The sequence below is a fragment of the Solenopsis invicta genome, chromosome 1 (assembly GCF_016802725.1).
Source record: "Solenopsis invicta isolate M01_SB chromosome 1, UNIL_Sinv_3.0, whole genome shotgun sequence".
In the NCBI taxonomy this organism is placed as follows: Eukaryota; Metazoa; Arthropoda; class Insecta; order Hymenoptera; family Formicidae; genus Solenopsis; species Solenopsis invicta.
In genome coordinates this window covers 2,811,943-2,834,494 of record NC_052664.1, presented here as the reverse complement: position 1 = coordinate 2,834,494, position 22,552 = coordinate 2,811,943, and the positions used below count along the sequence as shown (strand labels likewise).

The 22,552-nt window shown below is 36.1% G+C and overlaps 1 protein-coding gene across 8 annotated transcripts in view; it reads left to right on the top strand.

Moving 5' to 3' along the window:
• Positions 1-22,552, top strand: part of LOC105197919 (homeobox protein 2) — a 263,567-nt gene that overhangs the window by 146,097 nt on the left and 94,918 nt on the right. For all 8 annotated transcript variants that reach the window (XR_005575239.1, XR_005575240.1, XM_039451994.1 and 5 more), the window contains 3 exons: positions 6,387-6,482; positions 19,520-19,620; positions 20,470-20,601. Coding sequence is in view for 6 of the 8 variants with exons in the window: in XM_039451994.1 (XP_039307928.1) it covers positions 6,387-6,482; positions 19,520-19,620; positions 20,470-20,601 (329 nt within the window). In the remaining 2 variants the exon portion in view is untranslated. The remainder of the gene's footprint in view (positions 1-6,386; positions 6,483-19,519; positions 19,621-20,469; positions 20,602-22,552) is intronic.

The window sequence follows — 22,552 nt, the reverse complement described above, 5'->3', positions numbered from 1 at the left end:
ATAAAAATAATTTTTATTTTTAAACATTTTTAACGCTCTCAATTTTTTTGTTATCTTAATTCTATGTGCATCGTGCGATAGCGGAGTAGGCGCACTAAGATTGCAGGTTGAAACTTATGATATTATTGTTGCTACTATGAGAAATAGTACATTATACTACAAGGAGCCGAGCTTTGCCGGTCTCGACTGAGGACGATGTTTTCAATACGAAGCGTAGCTACGCGCGCGAAACGCAGTCGAGTGCTGAAAACATCGTCTGAAGTCGAGATCGGTGCTCGGCTCCATGTTGCATACAATATTTTATGCAACAGAAGTACGTTTTTTGCGGCATTCTAGGCAAAATAAGCGCATGGCGTTTTCCTGTCACTGCATGTTCCGGTTAAAAGTTATGAGAGATCAGTGTACTACCTTCGCTCATGCATTTTGACCTTACGCTTAGCGCATGCGTCAAGAAACGTTTACAAAAGTGCGCATGCGCACCTTACAGAAATGTTGTCCATTTAAGATTGCCCATTTACGCCCATGTTTCTGGGAGGACGCGAAAAATGTTTGATGTTTTTATTGCATAAACTATTTTTCTTTGTGCCTGAATAAATTTCCGTGTTTGATTGCGATGTTTCCTTTCTTTGATGTAGAACGGGCCACAGAAATCTATCCCGGTACTGGCAAAAGGTATTACCTCACGTACGCGAACCGCCGGAAGATTTCCCATTCTATATTCTATTGCCTTGGCATCGAATTGGAAGCATCGAACGCATGCACGCACGATCCTCCGCACTTGATTACGCCCGTCGACTATCCAATATTTCTGTCGCAAAATATACAACGTCGTCTGAATGCCCGCGTGATGATGCACCTCGTGAATTTCGCGAATAATGCAATCGCTTAATTTGTGCCAGCTAGGAATCAGAATTAGATGCTTCCGCGAAAATGCCAAATTTGATTTTTGGAGACGTCCTCCTACGCAAATCAAACCGCGGTCATCCAAAAATGAACTTAGATTTGCAATTTTGCTTTTACTCGCGGGGCGTCCGCTCCCGATTCCCTTAATCTCGGAATGAAATCGATTGGCCTGCGCAATTCGTAATACTCGTATTTCCGCTTTGTCTATTTCATTTGAGCATAACGGTCCGGTGTACTTATTGTTAGGTAAAAATCTCAAACAATATGCGACCACTCTGAGTAGCTTCGAGTACGAAGAGTACTTCTCGAGCACCTCAGAATCGCGCTGCTCAACTACCAAGCAAATATTTCTCTTCAATTCGAGTATTTTGCTAATTCGTAACGATCCGCTAGGCCAATCGCTTTCACCTTTTCGCAACCATGCCGGTTAGGAGAATCAAGTTCGATTTTTCATGAACGCATACGGCAATTGACCCCGTGATAACGCGTAAGCGGGCTTGTGCTCCGACTTGACATGCCGCCATTGTTTAGGATCCGTAAGCCCCTGGACCTCCGTGACGCGATTTGCCACGAATGAGTTAAGTAAATGTGGCGCCGTGTTTAGCCAGTGTAAAACGACAGTCGAATCGCACCAGAAAAATGTTTTAGAAGGCGTAAAATTTAATGCGGCACTTGCTTCACGATACAGTCGGACCAGTAATAACGCGCCGCAAAGCTCAAGGCGAGGTGTAGTGGTGATCTTTAGCGGTGCAACGCGTGATTCAGCGCACAACAATTTAACGATTGCGTCGCCCCCGCTACCGGTTGAGCGCACATACAAGCACGCGCCGTATGCGGCGCCGCTAGCGTCACAAAAACCGTGAATTTGTATGTCACGGCAATCTTCTACCAACAACTTGCGATCGACCGATATCCGATCCATTGTCCCTAATTGCCCGATGAAATTCGACCATTCAGTGTGTATGCTTTGCGGCACGGACTCGTCCCAGTTTAATTTATATTTCCAAACGTCCTGCATCAAATTTTGGCGTGTAATACGACGGGGCTCAACAAGCCTAACGGTTTCAAAATTTTTGCTATTTCCAATAGTATATTCCGCTTCGTCAATTTTTTCGCGATTTTAATTGATTGTATGAAGTAACACAATTCGTCGCTTTGCGCGCACCACATCACGCCCAACGTTCTTAAGGAGCGATTCTCGCCGAACGTGAACTTTGTGTGGAGCGCGCGAGATCATTCACGCAGCGCTCGTCGTTGGATGCCCACTGCCTGATCGCGAAACCGCCTCGGGCGAGCAGCGCGATTGTTTCTTCTTTAATTGCTCGGACTTCTTCAATATTATTGGCTCCAGTCAACGTACAGATAGGTCTTAATAATATCGGCCGCCTTGGGATACGCTTCACGTTCACGGTTCGCTAATTTATGTAACGTTCGAATCGTGAGAAACGATGAAAACAAAACGCCGAACGTGAGAGTGTTAAATTGCAACGTTTCAATCTCGCCGTCTCGTCACCATAGCAATCGTTGTTAACGCCGGTCATCTTCGTGCAATGGAATTTGTAAGTACATTTTCTCAATGTCCGCGGTAATGACGTATTTATATGCGCGAAATCTTATTAAATGAGCGAACAATTTGTCCTGTATTAAAGAACTCACCATCAGCACGGTGTTCAAAGACACGCCAGTGTTCGATTTGGCGGTTGCGTTGAACACGATTTGCACCTTGGTGGTGTTACTCGAATCCTTGATTACCGCGTGGTGAAGTAAATAGTATCCCTTATCGGAAGGATCCTTAACCACGGCAAGGTAATTTAATCTCATGTATTCATCTATCACACAAGTGTATTTGATTTTTAAAGATTTATTTGCGTCGTGTTTTCGCTTTAATGCCGAGAGACGCTTGAACGCGATCGCAAGCGAATCACCAAGGCGCTTCTTTGTTTTGTTAAACGGCAATCAAACTGCCCGTCGTCATTCCGGACAGTATTTTTTGTAAAGTGCGCCTCACATCCGCTTTCTGTCTTCGCGTCCGACTTGTCCGCCGCGATTTCTTCAAGCACCCAAAATTTATTTAATTGCGTTTCAAAATTTGTCATACCGCATATTCCTGCCTTTGATTGCACTTGCGTCGCAGCTCCTCCGGCGACCACCCAACCTAAACGAGTTTTTGGTAGATATAAATCGTGTCCTGCTCGCAATAGATTAATCTGCCCTATTGAGAATAACGACAACATGAATCAGGCGCCAATTAAAAGATCAACGGGACGGGGCAATTGAAAATCGGAATCCGTCAATTTAATGTTTGCGGGTATGTCTATAGAGCCTTGAGGAAATATTTCAAAGGATATCAAATCCGATGGTCGGAATAGTTAAGCACGTGAGATCCTTATGAAACCCATCATGATTTGACTATATCGTAATACGCACCATGCCCTTTGAAATCGTGTTCATTGCGTTAATTGCGCCAATCGGCGCCGAATGCGCCTTCACCGGCTCACCTAAACGTCGAATAACGCACTCCGTTATAAAATTAGTCGTCGCGCAGGTATCCAATAAGGCATGGACCCTAATAAGCTCGCATTCCTCGCCGTGGATGTACACCATCGCACTTGTTAACAATGGCGGTGCCATCTCGTGTGATATCGATGCGAAGCTTATCGCCTTATTCATGGCCGAATCGGTTAGTCATGCGGACTAATCGACATCGTTTTTTAAATTAGGCTTGCCCGCGTATCCCTCAAGATGAAGAAGCATATTGTGACGCTTTTGGCAAATCGAACAACTTGAGAATTTGCAAAGGCGATCGCAATGAGAACGCATGCAATTATAGCAAAGCTTCGCGCCCTTCACTGTTTCAATACGCTTGGGTATCGGCAATTGTTAAAATTTGTCGCATAGATACAGCGGATGCCGCTTTGATTTACACACGATGCAATTGTTTTTTTTGCAACCGATATTTGATACGAAAGCCTTGTTTTCTGGCTGAAAACGCTTTCTTTTCGCGGAGGTTCGCCCTTGCATTTCTCTATTTCTCGTGCTTTCTCACGCATAGACGCACACACGGCGGTTTTATATAGAAAATCATACATTTTCATACATTTCTAATGTTGCTTTTGGTAGCTTGCTTCTTAAAATGTGCACGACTACTTCGGGCGTGGAAATGCCTAGTGCGTTTAAAGCCGCTACGTGTTGCTGCGCGTCATCCGCAAGCTTTGAAAGACTACTCGTGGTCTCTTTCTCCTGAGCGGGTTCAAGAAATATATCGATCTACTAAAATACGTCTCACCTTGTAGGAACGTTCAAGCAAGTTCCACGTCTGATCATAATTAATTATATCTACCGCAAAGATATTTATTTTATGCGCAGCATCACCTGTCAACGCCGATTTGAAATAATGCAGCTTGTCGACATCCGACAAATCCGCCTGCGAACCGATCATGTTTTGAAACGCGTTTTTGAATGATAACCAGCCTTCGAAATGGCCGTTGAATGTTAAAAGAGACGCTTCAGGTAATTTAATTCATCTTTTCCTCGTCACGCTTTTGTCATTATTAATTCGCGTTTCGTCGTGTGACATGCTGGAACTCGCGCTGGAAGTACCCGTGGCACTAAACATATCTTTGATCTTACTCGCGAGAGCATAGAAACGCTCCTGAAGATTCTCGAGTTTTTCAACATGCGCGTCGCTCGAATCTAACATTGTGAGCTCTTTATTGTACCCCTCATATGCGTGGTACAACTCAGTTTTACGCAATTTCAACGCGGTGCCGCTGACTTTATCTTGTTCAACAAGATTACTTAGACTAGTTATCTGAGATTTTAAATATGTCATTTTATGGACAAGGAGTTTAATTCTCTCGGCCATTGTTAATTATGTATGTGAAATGAAAAATGAACGACCCATTTGAATCGGTTACACTCTACGGATGATCGTAACCTGCCGTCTCGGTGATCCTCTTCGTCGTTTCTCGTGCGGATTCTCGACGATCCTTTCTCGTCTAAGCACGTGTCGGGCCGCCGCCGCTAGCTGGTTCTCGCGCAGAGTCCTGACGATCTTTCCTCGTTGAAACGCGTCAGACCGCCATCACCAGCTCGTCTTGCGCAAATTCCCGACCTTACAGGAGGCATCAAAAATGTTTCAGCAAGAATAAAACTTAATTCTTTCCCACTTAGTTCCGTTTCACTAAATTTATTTTTAACAGTCCCAAATATAGTCACAAATAAAGACATATGAAGACACACGCGTTTATTGCCATTAATGACGGACGAACTTAACTCCTCGCCTCGGCACGCTCTAAAGCAACCACTCGCGTCACGACCCTTACTTGATCCTCGTCTTTAGAGAAAAGGAAAAAGTGAACGATGTCGTGTTGTATTATAGTTTACAAATTTTGCACGTACGGGAGCGTGTACTCTGGCCCGTGGTCGAGAGCGTAATGATGTGAGACGCGGCATCAGAACAAGCGATATCGGAGCTGAATTGCAATTTTTAATGAATGCCGCATGGTAAAAGGGAAACTTCGGGGCTTGAGACCCTGGTGATAACTGCGATTTCCCTTTGTTTTAATGCGCGCCGCATCGCCCGTCCATCGCCCGCTCCTCGTATCACACGCACACCTCCGCACGCGTGTACCTATATGTATGCAATCGCTTCGTTAACGTTTATATTTTTAAAAGTATTACACAAAAATAGGTGGTTAAGCGTAGCTGTTTCGATATAAATTTTGATTTAAAGTAGTTGATTACATTAAATTATTTTTATGTGTCAAATTTCCTACTATAATTTGTATCTATTGTGTTTTTCAAAAATTTAATCGTATTGAGAATTTTATATTGATGAATGTATGTGGATGGTGTGAAAAATAAGGAAAAATTTTGGCGCCAGACGTAACAGTTAAATAAATAATAAATAAATATAATTTTATAGAAATGAAGAATAAGTAAAAAAATTAATATTAAATAAACATTAAATAAATATTAAATAAACATTTAAAAAATACTAAAATCATTTTCTCAATTAAATAATTCATGAAAAATATATACTTAAACAATATTAAATAAATGTTTAAAAAAAAACGTTTATTTAAAAACAAATGGTAAATGAATATTAAATTAATGTTCAATAAATGTTAAATTAATGTTTTTAAAATTGTTATTTTAAATGAAAAATTAATGTAAAATAAAGATTTAATTAATGTTGAATAAATGTTAATTCAATGTTTTTGAAATTATTGTTTCAAATAAAAAATGTAAAATAAATATTAAATTAATATTCTCTAAATTATTATTTTAAATATTTAATTAATGTTAAATAAATATTTAACAAAAGATTAATATTAAAGCTAATTAGGATGTGTTTGAAGTTCGATGAATATTGCGTCATGCAGTTCAATAAAACAGGAAATTATAAAAATTAACAAATAATGACAAACTTGTTATTTGTTTGTGCATGAGTTACAAATAACGTTATGTTTCATTTACAGGTCGCTCGCTGCCAGTATTATGTGTCCATCTGTTCCATTGCTATGGACTTTTTCAACAATTTAGCTTAGATGTTGTAACAGTATGGAAATTATTTGGTAAGCATATATTTTTAAGTATTAAAATTTTCGTAATTTTATCATTTTTTCCTGTAACTTTTACATTCATTAAATAGAAAAAAGTACACAATAGATAAGAAGATAAGTACTACATGTTTGTATGAATGCAACACAAAATCGTAAACATCATTATAATATTTTATGTTATATTTTGCACTTTTTATCGTTGTTCTCACCGTATGCCGATCGTAACAAATGAAAATCGAGGACCAGATCAAACGACTAACTTGGTTGCTCTATAATTTATTTAAATTCAACTTTTAAAGTTATAAATTGTCTTCGAAGTGAGTTATTGCAGCTTGCAAAGAACGATGCAAAACCGTGTAGTCGCTCGATAAGCATAAGCAAAGTTTATGTTAGAGTCGTACAAGACTTGCAGAATCCACTTTCATCAATGCTGTGATCATCTTATCGAGATTAATCTGCTCGAAGGCTGCGTACACAAAGACCGATGATTGCTATAATCCCTCGCCTCTCAGTCTACTCAAGTAAGAAGGGAGAGATCCATAATAAATGACTGAGTTTCCAAAATAAACAAACTATCGGAAATTTACAAAATTTGTTACCTTGATAAGTGTTTATAACCCGTGAGAAATAAACATCTTGAAACATCTCTTGAGCCGAGTACTCCACATTAATACATCCTGCCCACTTTATCCTACGAAAGAAACCGAGATACTTCATCTGTTAACATTACAATGATTTTTATTAGCATACAGAATAAAGATTCGATATGTATAACTGTTAGGATCTTCCTCAAAATATAGCAGAAAATAACTACACGTAGCGCAAACTACAGCGAGAATTGTAACATATATACAATATACCAGGTATATTTAGTGTGCAGTGTGTTAGCGTTGATTTCCGAAAATGGTTAATCTCCGATTTTAATGAAGTTTTATGAAAAGCTTCATTTAAAGATTAAAATGAAAGCGCTTAAAGAGATTTTTGTCCACTTCTATGACAAAGCCATCATTTTACATAAAATGATAAAAATGTGGGTAAACATTTTTTTTCATACAGTCAGCCTCAAAGGATTTCAAATTGATTCTAATGTCGACTTTAACCTTCAAAAAAGTTAAAGTCATTGAGCTTTTCCAACGTTTGTTGTTTATTAAAAAATTATTAACAAAATTTTAAAAGTTATTAAAATAATTAAAAGGGTTATTTCCCCTTCCCATCACAACCATGCCGCCGCCTCAATTTCGTATTTTAATTTTAATAAATGTGAGTGATCTGGTACAATTAAATTATCGTGCAATCATATTAAACGTTTAATTTACTACCTTATTTTTTTATTTCCGGTTCTCAAATCTGAGAGCACAGTGAAGGACGGCACTGTTCCGCTACAGAAACATTTACCTATATGATATCATTTTATGTTAAAAATATGCCTTTATCATAGGAATCCCTAAAAAATCTCTTTAAGGTCTTCTATTTTAACCCTAAAAAGAGCTTTTCACAAAATTTTATCGAAATTGGAGGTTAACCGTTATCGGAAGTTTATTGCTTGTGACATTGAATATTTAATGCAAACGGGCGCTTGCGAGTAAAAATGTGCGTAAAGTGCAATGTTGTCTAGGGAGTACAGACAACACCCAATAAAAACATAACGATAAAATATTCAAACTAAACATAAGCACCATCCGTTCCAACACATTAATGATAAAACATAACAAGAAAAGAATGAAAATAAAAGATGCTGTCACTTATTATTAGAAGTCAGGTACAATGTTTTTGTCAGGTCTGAAACCTCTTGAAAGCTGCTAGAAGAGGCAAACATTAGATTGATTACAGCTTCTAAATTGGCCGTCGAAACTATAGATAAATAGTCAGATAAATGGACAGATATTTTTTATAGGATTTCTGTTCACGCTTTTTCGCAGCGCATAACTAAAAAGGCCTTGTAATCGAGCCTGCCGTGAGGATTAATAGGCTTGTTCTGATTCCATCATTAAGTAAGTAACTGATCTATTTGCTAACAAGCCAATTCACTCTTGAACCATATGCACCTCACCAATGAAGTTTCGTTCAAATCAACAAGTTTGCATAGACAATCTAGTAATGGAATAGAAGCACACTGCGCATCAATTAAAATTTTTTATGTAGCGTCTTACCGCGAACGTAGCGCATCAGCAGAAGCATAAGATGGCTTATTTTCGTGAGTACAATCATGTATTTTTCGTCGTACAGCATTGCTGCATGCTGCAGTTTGTCCCCGATTCAATATAATCCATCAAGTTCTAAAATAAGCCGTAAAGGCAGGCTCAAGAATTTTCTTGGCAATATCTCACTGAGAAAAAGAGCCTCTTGATTTCCCTCGGAAAGCCCTGCTACTGCATGATTTGTAGATATCATCGCGCTGCAACAAGCAACTAATCTGTCGTACACCGAATCTGCAATTGTGGAGGATCTTAAAACAGTAAGAATTAGGCTTGGATTAATTAGATAAGAGACAAGAAACGAAGGAATTCGTTAATCTTTGTTTCGTGAGTGGTCAAGGTGATTGAAGTACGTTATTTTTTCTCTTCATCATTTTAAAGCGTCAGTTATCAGGCTAACTCCCACGATAGTGGATACGCCATAACGATCCTTGCCACCACAGCTCTATGGTCACAAGTACTTCAGACGTGACCCTTCAGATGGCAACAGTCGACGGTTTTTTTATTATCGAGACGTCGTGCCAACATAATGTCCTAGATGCTGGCGACTCAGTGGGTTACAAATGGCTTCCACCGCAATGGATGAACGTCGATTCCATTCAATACAACTTTGGCGTTACTCCACGAGTAAAGGTTGTTGTGCAAACAGTCAAGAATTGACGCAACATGTTGCAGCAAACGGGCGATTAATAAGCTTCGCACAGCTTCAATCTAGGATTGTAGATTTGCTTGATTAAAATCACCTTGATTTAGCAACTAACGTATAATAATGGCTCCTGACGTCCTAGTGGCGCATAAGTAATGGCAGCGGTACCCAAGCTGAGGCGTGAAAATCCATGAAGCTCGACGCAGCATTTGACTTAGAAACATCATTGCCGCCCGATCAAGTTGCTGAATTCAGTTGACGTAGAAGTAAATTTACTTGAGGTTAACCTCAAGCGCGTGCGAGTTGACTTTGACTTCGTTCCAAGTCTAGTCATCCAAAGATAATAGGATTTTGACGACGATTAGTCTATAAAGTCGAAAAACTTTTCCAGACAATATTATGATGACATTACGAAGTTTGTCAGTCTTTAAGCGGACGCTGAAGGGACGACAGAACTCCGACGGTCCTGCGACATCTACTAAGTGAAATTAAAAATGTCGATAATATCGATCGATAATGTCAACATTTTTAATTCCATTTTTTTCATTATTATATGAGCATTTTAGAATTGTCACTAGGATTATTATTAGGACCATGGTTTATATATGTGGGTATACAGGTAACTTATTAAATTGTTCTATTTAAATATTTCTAAAAAATGTAAAAAATACGGAAAAACCATTTTAGACAAAAGTGATATAGTCTGAATCATGATTATGCCGTGTATTTCAAGATTACATTTGTACAGATTATTATACGTATTGTTTATACGTATAGTTTTCATCGTATACACATAAAATGTGTGTTGATTATTTACATTTTACGCGATTATTTATATTTTAAACGCAAGCATGGTTTGAAAGAGGACGTACATGTCTTTCATTAGTATCGTCTAAATAGACGTTTCTGATACTTATAATCAGGCAGTATTGTTATACACATTTCTAATTTTTTTATCAGTATCGTCTAAGTAGACGTTTCTGATATTTACTTAACCAGTATCGTCTGAATAGACGTTTCTGGTATTTATTTCAGCAGTACCTTCAATATACACGCTTCTGCTCAAATTGCTCAAGTGTATTTTTTCATGCATAACCTTTGTGAGTCCTTTCTCCTTTTCAACTTGAGGTCTGGACACAAGCTCATGTTTTCTATCTCACACGAGCTGCTAATAATTCCGACACGCGATGCGTAGCAGCGGAGTTTTCAACATTGACTTCGTGATTGTTCTAACGTTGGCTGGTGCCTCCCAAATCGTCCTCCTCCTCTTTTATTTCTGCTTGTTACTTTTTCTATGGCACTCACTTACAAAAACAATATACTTAGCAATAATCACCTCGACAGTTACGCGACATCCTGGATAACACTCCAGTATATAACGCGCAGTTCATTACATTGCGATAACGGAAAGTCAACGCAAAACGACGTTATCCGCATCCACCATCACTCACGACACCGTCGAGGAAGTCAACGCGGCAGCCGACGAATTTCGAGCACCAGGGGATCGCGCGATCACCTTCACGCCCCGCGACGCAACATAACCCTTGAAACGCTTGGCCGTAGTCGTTACTGACACATGCGTGTCTCCGGACAATTATTATAACCGCATTTCGCATGTACACCCAAGGACTTTGATTCTGTCCATGGGAAAATTTTCCAAACTGAGAAGTCGCTATCTTTCTACATACTTACAGTTCATGATTAACGTAACGACCAATAAGCTCTAGTCGTTTCATTAATCATGAACTGCGAGTATGTAGAAAGTGGTGACTTCTCAGTTTGGAAAATTTCTCCATGGACAGAATCAAAGTCCTTGGGTGTACAGTCGTGAGCTAAAAGGTTGCAACACATTTTCTTCGATTGTTTTTGAGATGTAGACTTGTTCATCGAACGGCGAACGTCATTGGTTCTTACCTATGGATCCAACCAATTAAGCATCGAACCATCTAACCATCAAAGAAAATGTGTTGCAACCTTTTAGCTCATGACTGTACACTTACAAATATATGAATCGAGACCGAAAACAAACAGTCGAGACGCGCGGATTGAAAAATGTGATCAAATCGAACGGCGATGGATCACTGATGCCGTCGCTCGTATGACGAGCTTCGATCGAACGAAATTTGCGATTTAACAAGTTGCCGGTACATAAATATGACACTAATCACTTTGATATAAAGATCGCGCGGTGCTTTGCACTTGCAAGACATTTCCGATGTACGCGATGCGTAATTTAATTATGTCGTGACAACGGAAAATTAACGCGAAACGGCAAGCGAGCTGCGATCCGCGTTACTTGGCACTCAACTTGCCTATAGCATTACGTTGTATCTCTCGACTTAGCTTCAAAAGAGAAGGATGCAGAAAGTAGGGAGACAGTACGAGTGCATCTTCCTCACTTGACACTCGGTCGAGAGAGAAATCATGATACGACATGATGTTATGGACAAATGCGGTATCCTCTGCTTTACACTACCCCGTAAATTTACTTTAGAATACTATAAAAATATCTATAGTTCTGAATGTGTTTTTTGAAACAGGTATTGCATATACGGAATGGGGTTCTCCTTATACGACTTTTATAATTTTTAATAAGGTAATGCGTATGTTCATTACCTTATTAAAAATTATAAAAATCATATAAGGAGAAACCCATTCCGTATATTTTTCTATAGAAAAAATATCTATAGTTCTGAATGTGTTTTTTGAAATAGGCATTGCATATACGGAATGGGGTTCTCCTTATACGACTTTTATAATTTTTAATAAGATAATGAACATACGTATTATCTTCCGTATATGCAATGCCTGTTTCAAAAAACACATTTAGAACTATAGACATTTCTATAGTGTTCTAAAATAAATTTGCGGCAGGGTATGCAAGCGGACGGTATACCACAGTATCTTTTTTCTTAGACCTTTTATTTAAAAATAATCAAGAATTTTAAAAATGCTCTTTGATTATTAATGAAAGTTGAACACAAAAGATATAAAAAGTTGAAACATTTATTTTGACGTTTTAAAACAGTCATTGTAAAGTTTCATGGCATATATACTTTTTGTGTTCATGAGAAATTTTAATTTAATTTATAATAAAAGAGCATTTTTGAATTTCTTAATTTCTTTTTAAATAACATACTTTATATTAAATAGTCAAAGACGATTTAAGAATTATATATAATAATTTAGAAAATTTCTATTAACTTTTATACATAATTCTATATATATTAATAAATAATTGTACACACATATGTATCACGAATTATGTTTTCTACAATTATTTATAGTTTAGTTGTTAAAAAAGTTTAAAAAAAAAGACTTTTTTGTCCTCAAGGATCGAACTCAAAACCTTTAGCATACTAGGCAACGTTTTTGCACAGACGCTACGCAGCTAACTTGACGATCCTTTTCTCGTAACACTACTATAGGGCATTTCCGAATTTGTTAATTATATATTATAACAGTCACTGTAAAGTTTCATGACATATATGTAGAATTGTGTATAAAAGTTAGTAGGAATTTTCTAAATTATTATATACAATTATGTTTTTCATGTTTGTGAGAAATTTTAATTTAATTTATAATAGAAGAGCATTTTCAAACTTCTTAATTTTTTTTTTTAATAATATACTTATTTGTATTAAATAATCAAAGACGATTTAAAAATTGTATATAATAATTTAGAAAATTCCTACTAACTTTTATACACAATTCTATATATATTAATAAATAATTGTACGTGTGCGGGGGCGCGCGCGCGAGCGTGTGTGTGTGTGTGTGTGTGTGTGTGTGTGTATATTATACACAATTTTAGGTCGCGTGCGGCGCTGAGGTAAGAGATAAGTGCTCACAGTCGCAAGCCTCGTCGGACGGTCCGACTCACCGGCCGCGAGAGCCTACGGAGAACGCTCTCTTCTCTTTCCTTCTCTCTCAAGCGGTTTCTTTTCCTATTGAAGTATCCTCTTCTTGAAGTATCCTCTTCTTGAAGTATCCTCTTCTTGAAGTATCCTCTTTGAAACTGTGACTCGTCAAACAGTGTTGCCATGTTGCCTTTTCCGTTTCGACTCACCAAGCCGTGTTGCCGATGCCACGAGCGGCGCACTATTTTCACTTTCTTTATAACTAAACTATAAATAATTGTAGAAAACATAATTTGTGATACATATGTGTGTACAATTATTTATTAATATATATAGAATTATGTACAAAAGTTAGTAGAAATTTTCTAAACTGTTAAATATAATTCTTAAATCGTCTTTGACTATTTAATACAAAATATGTTATTTAAAAAAAAATTAGGAAATTCGAAAATGTTTTTTTATTATAAATTAAATTAAAATTTCTCATGAACACAAAAAGTACATATGTCATGAAATTTTACAATGACTGTTTTAAAACGTCAAAATAAGTGTTACAACTTTTTACATCTTTTGTGTTCGACTTTCAATAATCGAAGAGCATTTATAAAATTCTTAATTTTTTTTTAATAAAAGGTGAAAAAAAAATTTTTTTTGTCCTCAGGATTCGAACTCAAACCTTCAGCATAGTAGGTATTGTTTTTCCACAGACGCTACGCAGCTAACTTGACGATTTTTTTCGCGCGCGTGATGCTCATTCACACCGTAGAGCTATGAAGTCATAAAAATATTAGAATCTGATAGTTGTACAGGTTTCCTAGGCAAAACGAATTACTACCACTTCGGACAACATGATAGAATAACACTAAATTATCGAAACTTAGATCGCAAGCTTAGAAAAAAAGCTCGGAACACAGCATGTCGAATAAGAATTAGTAATATCACGATTTTTATTAAATTAATTAATTTAATATAATAATTGATGCTGATTTGCATTTATATACCCATTTCCTCCCTTGAAAAAACTTATTGCGAGAAATAACACCCCACCCAGGATTCGAATCTGGCACCTCTGGAATCTCTGGTCCCGGCATCTTACCACCTCGACTACTGGGGCACAGTGATATTTCTCGCAATATTCATACATGAGTGACAACGCATTTGAGGTGCGTGATTTAAAGTAGAAATATGTTTTTGGACCGATAGTGTAACAACACAATGATAATAAGAAAACATTCTGTGGTCGAAGCTAGATCTTAGTGTCTATGTTTATCAATAAATATAGGCACTAAAATTAGCTGCGACCGAAGAAAGTTTTCTTATTATCATTGTGTTGTTACACTATCGGTCCAAAAACATATCTCTACTATAAAAGTTTGTATTTGACAACAACATAGTTTTTACAGGGAAGAAGATGTCTAAATTTTAACCAAATAAGCATGATTTGCGCTTTACTTTTCTGTTTCAATTTAAAGAAAACTGCTGCCGAATCTCATCGAATGCTTGTTGAAGGTTATGGGGAACTTGCTTTATCGGAAACAACTTGCAAGGAATGGTTTCGATGATTTAAACTTGATGATTTTGACACTAATGATAAAGAACGTCCAGGACAGCAAAAATTTTGAAGATATAGAACTGTAAGCATTGGTGGATAAAGATCCATGTCAAACACAAAATCAACTTGCAGAAACGTTGAATGTTACTTAAGCAGCCATTTCCAAGTGTTTAAAAGCATGGGAAAGGTATACAAAAAAGGAAAATTGGTACCATATGAACTGAAAAAAAGAGACGAAAGGCGAAAAACCATCTCCGAAATGTTGCTTGCCAGACAAAAAAGAAAGGGGTTTTTACATCGAATTGTGACTGGCGATGAAAAGTGGATTTATTTCGATAACCCCAAACGCCGAAAAACTATTTGTGACCCATCGACATCGACGCCAAAACTCAATATTCATGAAAAGAAAGCCAGGCTCTATATTTGGTGGGACCAGAAGAGTGTGGTATATTATGAGATACTGAAACCTGGTCAAACAGTCACAGGGAATCTTTATCAACAACAAATAATGCGTTTGAGCCGAGCGATACATGAAAAACGACCAGAATATGAGACGAGACAGCATAAAGTGATCTTGCTTCATGACAACGCTTGACCTCACGTCACTAAGGCTGTCAAGGAAACATTGAAAGCACTTCGCTGAGATTTGCGCCTATGCGGCTTATTCACCAGATTGTGCCCCTTCCGATCATCACTTGTTTCGATTGATGGCACACGCACTTGCTGAGGAACACTTTAATTGTTATGAAAGTGTCAAAAAATGGGTCTCTGATTGAATAATCTCTAAAGATGAGTCGCTCTTTCGCCGTGGGGTCCGCTTATTGCCAGAAAGGCAAAAAATTATATTAAATGATGGCCAATATTTTTCGATTAATTAATTTTTTTTTGTTTTTTAAATAAAGGTTTCATTTTTTCAAGAAAGGCGGGTTTCAAGTTATAGACCTAATATATATAGGGTACCAATATTCGTTCCTGCTCTCGTGGGTCAATAGAGCAAGTAAAACTGAGAAGAAAAGTCCTTTATTATTTTTCAAAATTCACAATAGTTACCAATAAAATTAATATAGTCGGCGAATGAGCACATACTTTTTCTACCCACCGCACGCGGGGACCGCCCGTCGGTCGCCAAATCATAAACAGTTGCGGCAAGCGGCGCGGTGAGGTGGGTAAAACAGTTATTGCTGCTTTTCTTTTTTTATCAAGCCGCCTGCCGCGGTTTGGCGACGGGAAGGTACCGATAGCGCACAGTACTATTGCACACAGCCAATCACAGCGGCTGGTGCCTAGTGATATTCTTCTGTTCAAGCGCTATGAGTGGTTGTGAGTGGCTTGTGTTCAATAGTACTGTGCGCTATCGGTACCTTCCCCTCGGTAACTATTGCGAATTTTGAAAAATACTAAAGGACTTTTCTTCTCAGTTTCACTTGCTCTATCAACTCACGAGAGCATGAATGAATATTCTGTGACACCCTGTATAAGCATATTTATACACTCTATTCATTTATTAATAAAACGATTTTATTCATTTTTGATCAATAAAACGATTCTGTGTCACGATGGACACAGACTGTTATGTGCCTTAACTCTTAAACACATAAGTGGGTCTGGGAGACTTTCCCAAAAAAACTTTGATTTTGTGCTATTTTGTTGTAGTTAAGCAACGAAGTTGGTCAATCGTAGCAGTCGATACAGGAGACTTCAAATTTTTTTTTCACCTTTAGCCCGAATCTTTTTTCTCATTCCGTCTTCACACAGTAAGCGATCGAAAATCTGGGAGAATTTTTAATATGTGTTTAAGGGTTAATAAAGGATCTTGCAGTTCTTATAAAAATAGGATTTTGATCAAATTGATTAAAATTTTGATATTATAGAATTTGATTTATTGATTAAAAGTCTCAATGGTTTCTAAAAGCCAAATAATTAAAAGTTTTGGAGTTACGGCGGCTGAAATATTTAAAATTAACCTCTCCCTAGTAGCACAGTACATTGGCTTTACATTGGTTAACATTGGCGAAACATTGGTTATGTTGGGAGTACATTGGCCAATATTTCCCAATAAAGAGCCAATATTGGTCATAGAATCAATTGCACATGTACTTGTAATATTGCTCGCCAATTAATAAACAATATTGCATTTACATTGGAGATGCATTGGCCAAGATTTGCCAATGTAAAGTGAATATTGTTTATTAAAGAAATGACAATGTTTTGCCAATATTACAAGTCAACAATTTTACAATATTGCTCTTACATTGGAGGTGCATTGGCCAAGATTTGCCAATGTAAAGCGAATATTGTTTATTAAAGAAATAGTAATGTACTGCCAATATTACAAGTCAACAATTTTATAATATTGCTCTTACATTGGAGGTGCATTGGCCAAGATTTGCCAATATAAAGCGAATATTGTTTATTGAAGAAACGGTAATGTACTGCCAATATTACGAGTCAACAATTGTATAATATTGCACTTACATTGGAGGTGCATTGGCCAAGATTTGCCAATGTAAAGCGAATATTGTTTATTGAAGAAACGGTAATGTACTGCCAATATTACGAGTCAACAATTGTACATTATTGCACTTATATTGGAAGCGCATTATTGATCAAGATTTCCAAATCTAAAGCGAATATTGGCTATAAAAAAAATATTAATGTCCTGCCAATGTTACGAGTCAATAATTGTATTGTAAATATTGTCAATAAATAGGTCCATAAATGAAGAAACCTCAATCTACCTACATTCCAATAAGCAAACAATATTTTTCAATTGTTTAAAAAATTTTTTTTTTATAAAAATTTTTTATATTTAATTTGTATTATATTGACATATATTTTCTAATTGCATTCTTACTCAAACAAATAACAAAAAAGTTATTCCAGATATTATTCCGCATTTGTGAAATTAGTAAAAAAACTATAATTTTATATTTGTTTATATAAATAATGTGCTTTAATTATACATATTCCATTTTTTCGATAACGTATATTGACCTCGATCTACCAGTTATATACAAGTATCAGCACAAAGCTTTCACAGGTCATCACGAAGGATCAGTTCGCAGCGATCACACAGGTCAAACAACGTTCACCGAATTCGCGACTTGGATGGGTGACCGCTTGGGTTAAAAAAAAATTGGACTAATATTGGTTAAAGTGTCAACCTTCTAATATTGGACCAATGTTGAAAACCCAATGCACAACCAATATATAATATCGTATTTATTTTTTTTTAATATTGGTTAAATAAGGGTCGATATCATACTTTGCAATATTGGACCAATATTGAAAATCAATTCACATCCAATAGATAATATTGGGTTGACATGATTTTTCAATATTGGACCAATATTGCAACTTCAAGATTGGTTAAATAAGAGTCGATATCATACTCTGCAATATTGGACCAATACTGAAAATCAATTCACACCCAATATAGAATATTGGGTTTACATTATTTCCCAATATTGAACCAATATTTTGTGCTACTAGGGCTATTGTCAGATAGTATGACGTAATGGTAGACACTTAAGATTTAATATGCTTCACATTTTGAGAGTCTTCATAATTTCATTTATGAACAAATATGTATACATCTACATACACGAATAGACACATCCTCGCGCGCGCAAATGCGCACGAACATACACTGTTTGGATTAGCCTTTAATCAGAACATTTTTTTCTATCTCTTATAGTTTTGACAGTATTGACAGACGCTTTGAAAAAAGAAAACCGATTTTCTTCAAAAGGGTGTTTCAACTTTAAAAATGCATTAGGGCACGTATAAAAAAATACATGTTGCTTATTTTTATCTATACAACATATTAAAGGCATGTCAAAATCGAAGGGAGTCACTTCCGTAGCGCAGGAACACGCGGACGGGTGCACGTACCATGCGTATAGAGAGGTAATTAATTATTTTTGGAAAATGGAAATGTCGCAACATAACTTTATCATATACCATTGAAATCGTAGTAAAATGTTTTATTTTGCTTATAAAAAGAAATTAAAGTTTAAAAAAAAGATAAGTGATGGAGAAGTATAACAAAAGTTTTTCTTTATTATTGTTATAAAGTACTCTTCAAGCCATTTAACTTTTAATTAGAATATTTTTTTCTACCTTCTGTAGTTTCGAAAGAAGAAAATCGATTTTCTTCAAAGGGGACGCACTTATCCCTAAAAGTGCGTATAGGCACGTATAAAAAAATATGTGTCTCTTATTTTTATCTATACTGCAACATATTAAAGACTTGTCAAAATCAGAGGGGGACACCTCGGAGCCTTTCCTTGTAAGATCATCATAAATGAATATTTTAAGACATATTTTGCATTTATTCTAATATTCAAATGTAATAACATGAAATGCTTTATAAAACTTGCGTAGTATTTAAAGAATAAATGTAAGTTACAAATGCGTTGGTAAAATTAGATTCAAAAAATAGAATTATGAATGTGTTTTTTTTATTATTATATCCTATTTATCTCAAAAAGACTTCTATGAAATTTTGTAATAAAACATTCCAATACTACATTTAACATTTTTAAGAAAACAAGTTATAATATTTTATTTTGAATGATTGTGCCTAATCATGCTTTTCTGAGAGGATGGAGAGGAAAGGATGAAGAGAGAGAGAGAGAGAGAGAGAGTAAAAGAGAGAGATTAATTTTATTGTATTATATAGAGAAAGTTGGAAGAAATGAAAGAGAATAGAATACAAATTAACAATAATTAAAAATTTTTGATGTCAATCCGAATATCATGGCCAAATAATATGTGTTATTATTTTATTAAAGCTTTTATCGAGGAGGGTTATCACAGTACAAATCCTTACCACAACAGTATACATGCGACGGATGTCACTCAGGCGATGCATTGCTTTCTTCAGGAAAAAAAGGTAACTATATGTTTATTTTTATAGACAGGGTGTATAAAATGTTTATATACAGGGTACATAAAAACGATGGGAACCCCAGAATATTTCGGAATATATAAACTTTATTAAAAAATGTTTTAGATAAAAATTGTACAGTTCAAAAGATCTAACTGATCACCATCTTATTTGTTTTCCATTGTGTGGCATTCCCAAAATCAGAGTAAGATCACTTTGAATTTTTTAAATAAAATTTACTACTTCTTATTGCATTCATTCTTATAGCCTTTCTTAAAATCTGTTTGAAACATTATAATTTTATCCACTTTAGGTTGGTTTTGAAATTACTGAGTTTTGTAATTTTTAGGTTGTAAGAGATGTTAGTAAATTATAGCCCAATCAGTCAATTTTTTTAAAATTAAGCCTTTTTTCTATTACAGATTCGTGTTTGGAACAATTTTGTTCTTTTCGATAATGTTAGTTAGATTTTTGATCTACAGAACCATTTAAACTCAATTAGTACCTGCTTAAATTTTCCAATAAATCTTCAAAAAGCATTTTTTATTGGAGATTCAAGTTCCATTTCATTTCAACAGTTTTTTTTTACATTTATTAAAAAGTAGGAAGTTTTATTTAAAAAGTTCAAAGTGACCTTACCCTGATTTCAACGCCACTCAATGACAAATTGATAAGAAGAGTTAATAAATCTTTTTAAACATTACAACTTTTTGATTCAAAACATTTTTTTTAAAACTTATATTTTTTGAGATTTTGGCCCGTTTTACATATCCTGTATGTGCAATTTTTTATTATCTAGAAAACATAATAATTTCATTTCTTCAATGAAACAATAATCGAATTGTCAATTTGCAGATTAAAATACATCTAACCAATTTAGAAATTATGGCATCCTTGATAGCGGCTGTAACACATGACTTAGATCATCCCGGTGTCAATCAACCGTTTCTGGTCGCAACGAGTAATCATTTAGCTGCACTTTATCAGGTAGGAATCCATTAAATTATTAATTAAATAATTGAAAATCTGATTGATACAATCAAAGAATATAGCGTAATAAGGAGAGTGATTATGGGCCCCGCGCGTAATCAATCGTTATACAGGGTGTACCAGAGTATTGTGTAAAGCTTGTCACCATGAGGTAGAAGGAATCAAGATAAACCAAAATTTTTATACCGTTTTGCAATATTTGCGATAATTTTCGAGTTATAAAATATTAAAGTTAAATGAATAAGAGCGCGCGGAGAGACAAGCGGTCGTCTGCCTAAACCGTAAAACCACCCATTGCAGCCCGATTGTAGGCGATGGTGAGTGGCGTGCGGCGAGAGGAAAGATAGTTTTGCACCGCCACTCCCTCATGTTCCCGCACCGCGCCGAGGTTCGCGTCAACGCTATACACTCGCGATTACGATTATTAAATATAATATTTCAGGTAATTGTGCACTATAGAGAACCCAGCTCCAATCATGTTGACCTTGACATATGTTATAGAGGCAAGAATACTAAACAACTTTTTCTTATAAATTAATTGGCGCTTTTGTCTAATTTTCGAGATATATTTAAAGAAAGAAAAAACAGTTTTTTTTAATTATTTCAGAAAATATTTATTTTACAAAAATGTGTCAATCAAAAAATAAAGCTCGTGATAAGCTCTATAAAAAAGGTTATATACATATTTTATCTAACTTCAATACTGTAGTTGTTATAGTAGAAAAACTGTTTTAAAATAATTTTTTTTGTTTTGAGTAGTTTTGCGTGAAATGTAGATTCTTAGGCGGGAGGGGGGGCTCCGCCCCTCCCTCGCACTTCCTCATATTTTTTCTAACCTAACTTAACCTAATCTTATTTAGTTGTAATTTGGCCAAAGATATCTAATTGACCATGTTGCGATATTAGATTTGCAATTATGGCCCACCCTCTCCTGCACCCACCTCCTTAATGGACCGACTGAGACGGGGTGGATTAGGTTAGAAAAAATACGGGGAGGGAGTGCAGGGGGAGGGGCGGAGCTCCTTCCCCTCCCCCGCCCACGCGTTCTGTGTATGACGTGTAAAAATTTGAATTTGTCAGTTTTTTAAAAATAGTTTTTTGATTATAACTCCTCTAAAGTATTGGAGTTAGGTAAAATATGTATAGAACCTTATTTGTAGAGCTTATTACAAGCTGTTTTTTGTTAAACACATATTTTTGTAAAATAAATATTTTCGAAATAATTAAGAAAAACTGTTTTTTCTTTCTCTAAGTATATCTCAAAATCTGTAGGAGAGCGCCAATTAATTTATAAGGAAAAGTTGGTCAGTATCCTTGCTTTTATAACAAATGTCAAAATCAACATGATTGGAGCTGGGTTCCCTATAGTGCACAATTACCATATTTCGTTCTTCGTAACACTTATAGCATTCTTTTATAGTGAAAAACCAAAAGTTAAATAATATAACTATTGTGTAAGCGCGCGGGAAGAAGGAGTCAGCTAGGTTGGTTGAGTGCGCTCGACAGCCCGAGCTGTAGATTTACGTGTATCATTAGTAAATCCATTATTTCCATCTTTCCACGCCATCTCGATACATGGTATTAGGATCCCATAAAAGTGGGATCAATCTCGCAAACAACACTATATTTTTGCACGGGAGAAAATTTGAGGAAGGTGGAAAGTGACACACATCTACAAGATAACCTCAACTGGCTTCTGCGGTGAACATTCAAGCACCAGGAGAATTTGATTTCGTCAAACCTGACCAAAATGGATCAAATGTTTTAAAAGATATCTGTCGGTGACTAAGTTATCAAAGAAGTTGGACAAGGAAAAAATTGACATGTTATGCTACTCGATGGCGAAAAGATTTTAAGAAATCCTAATGCAAGTCATGCCAACGATCACGTTTTCAACCACGTTTGCCAGTGTCAAAGAGAAATTTGATTCGTATGTCAGACCAAAGAG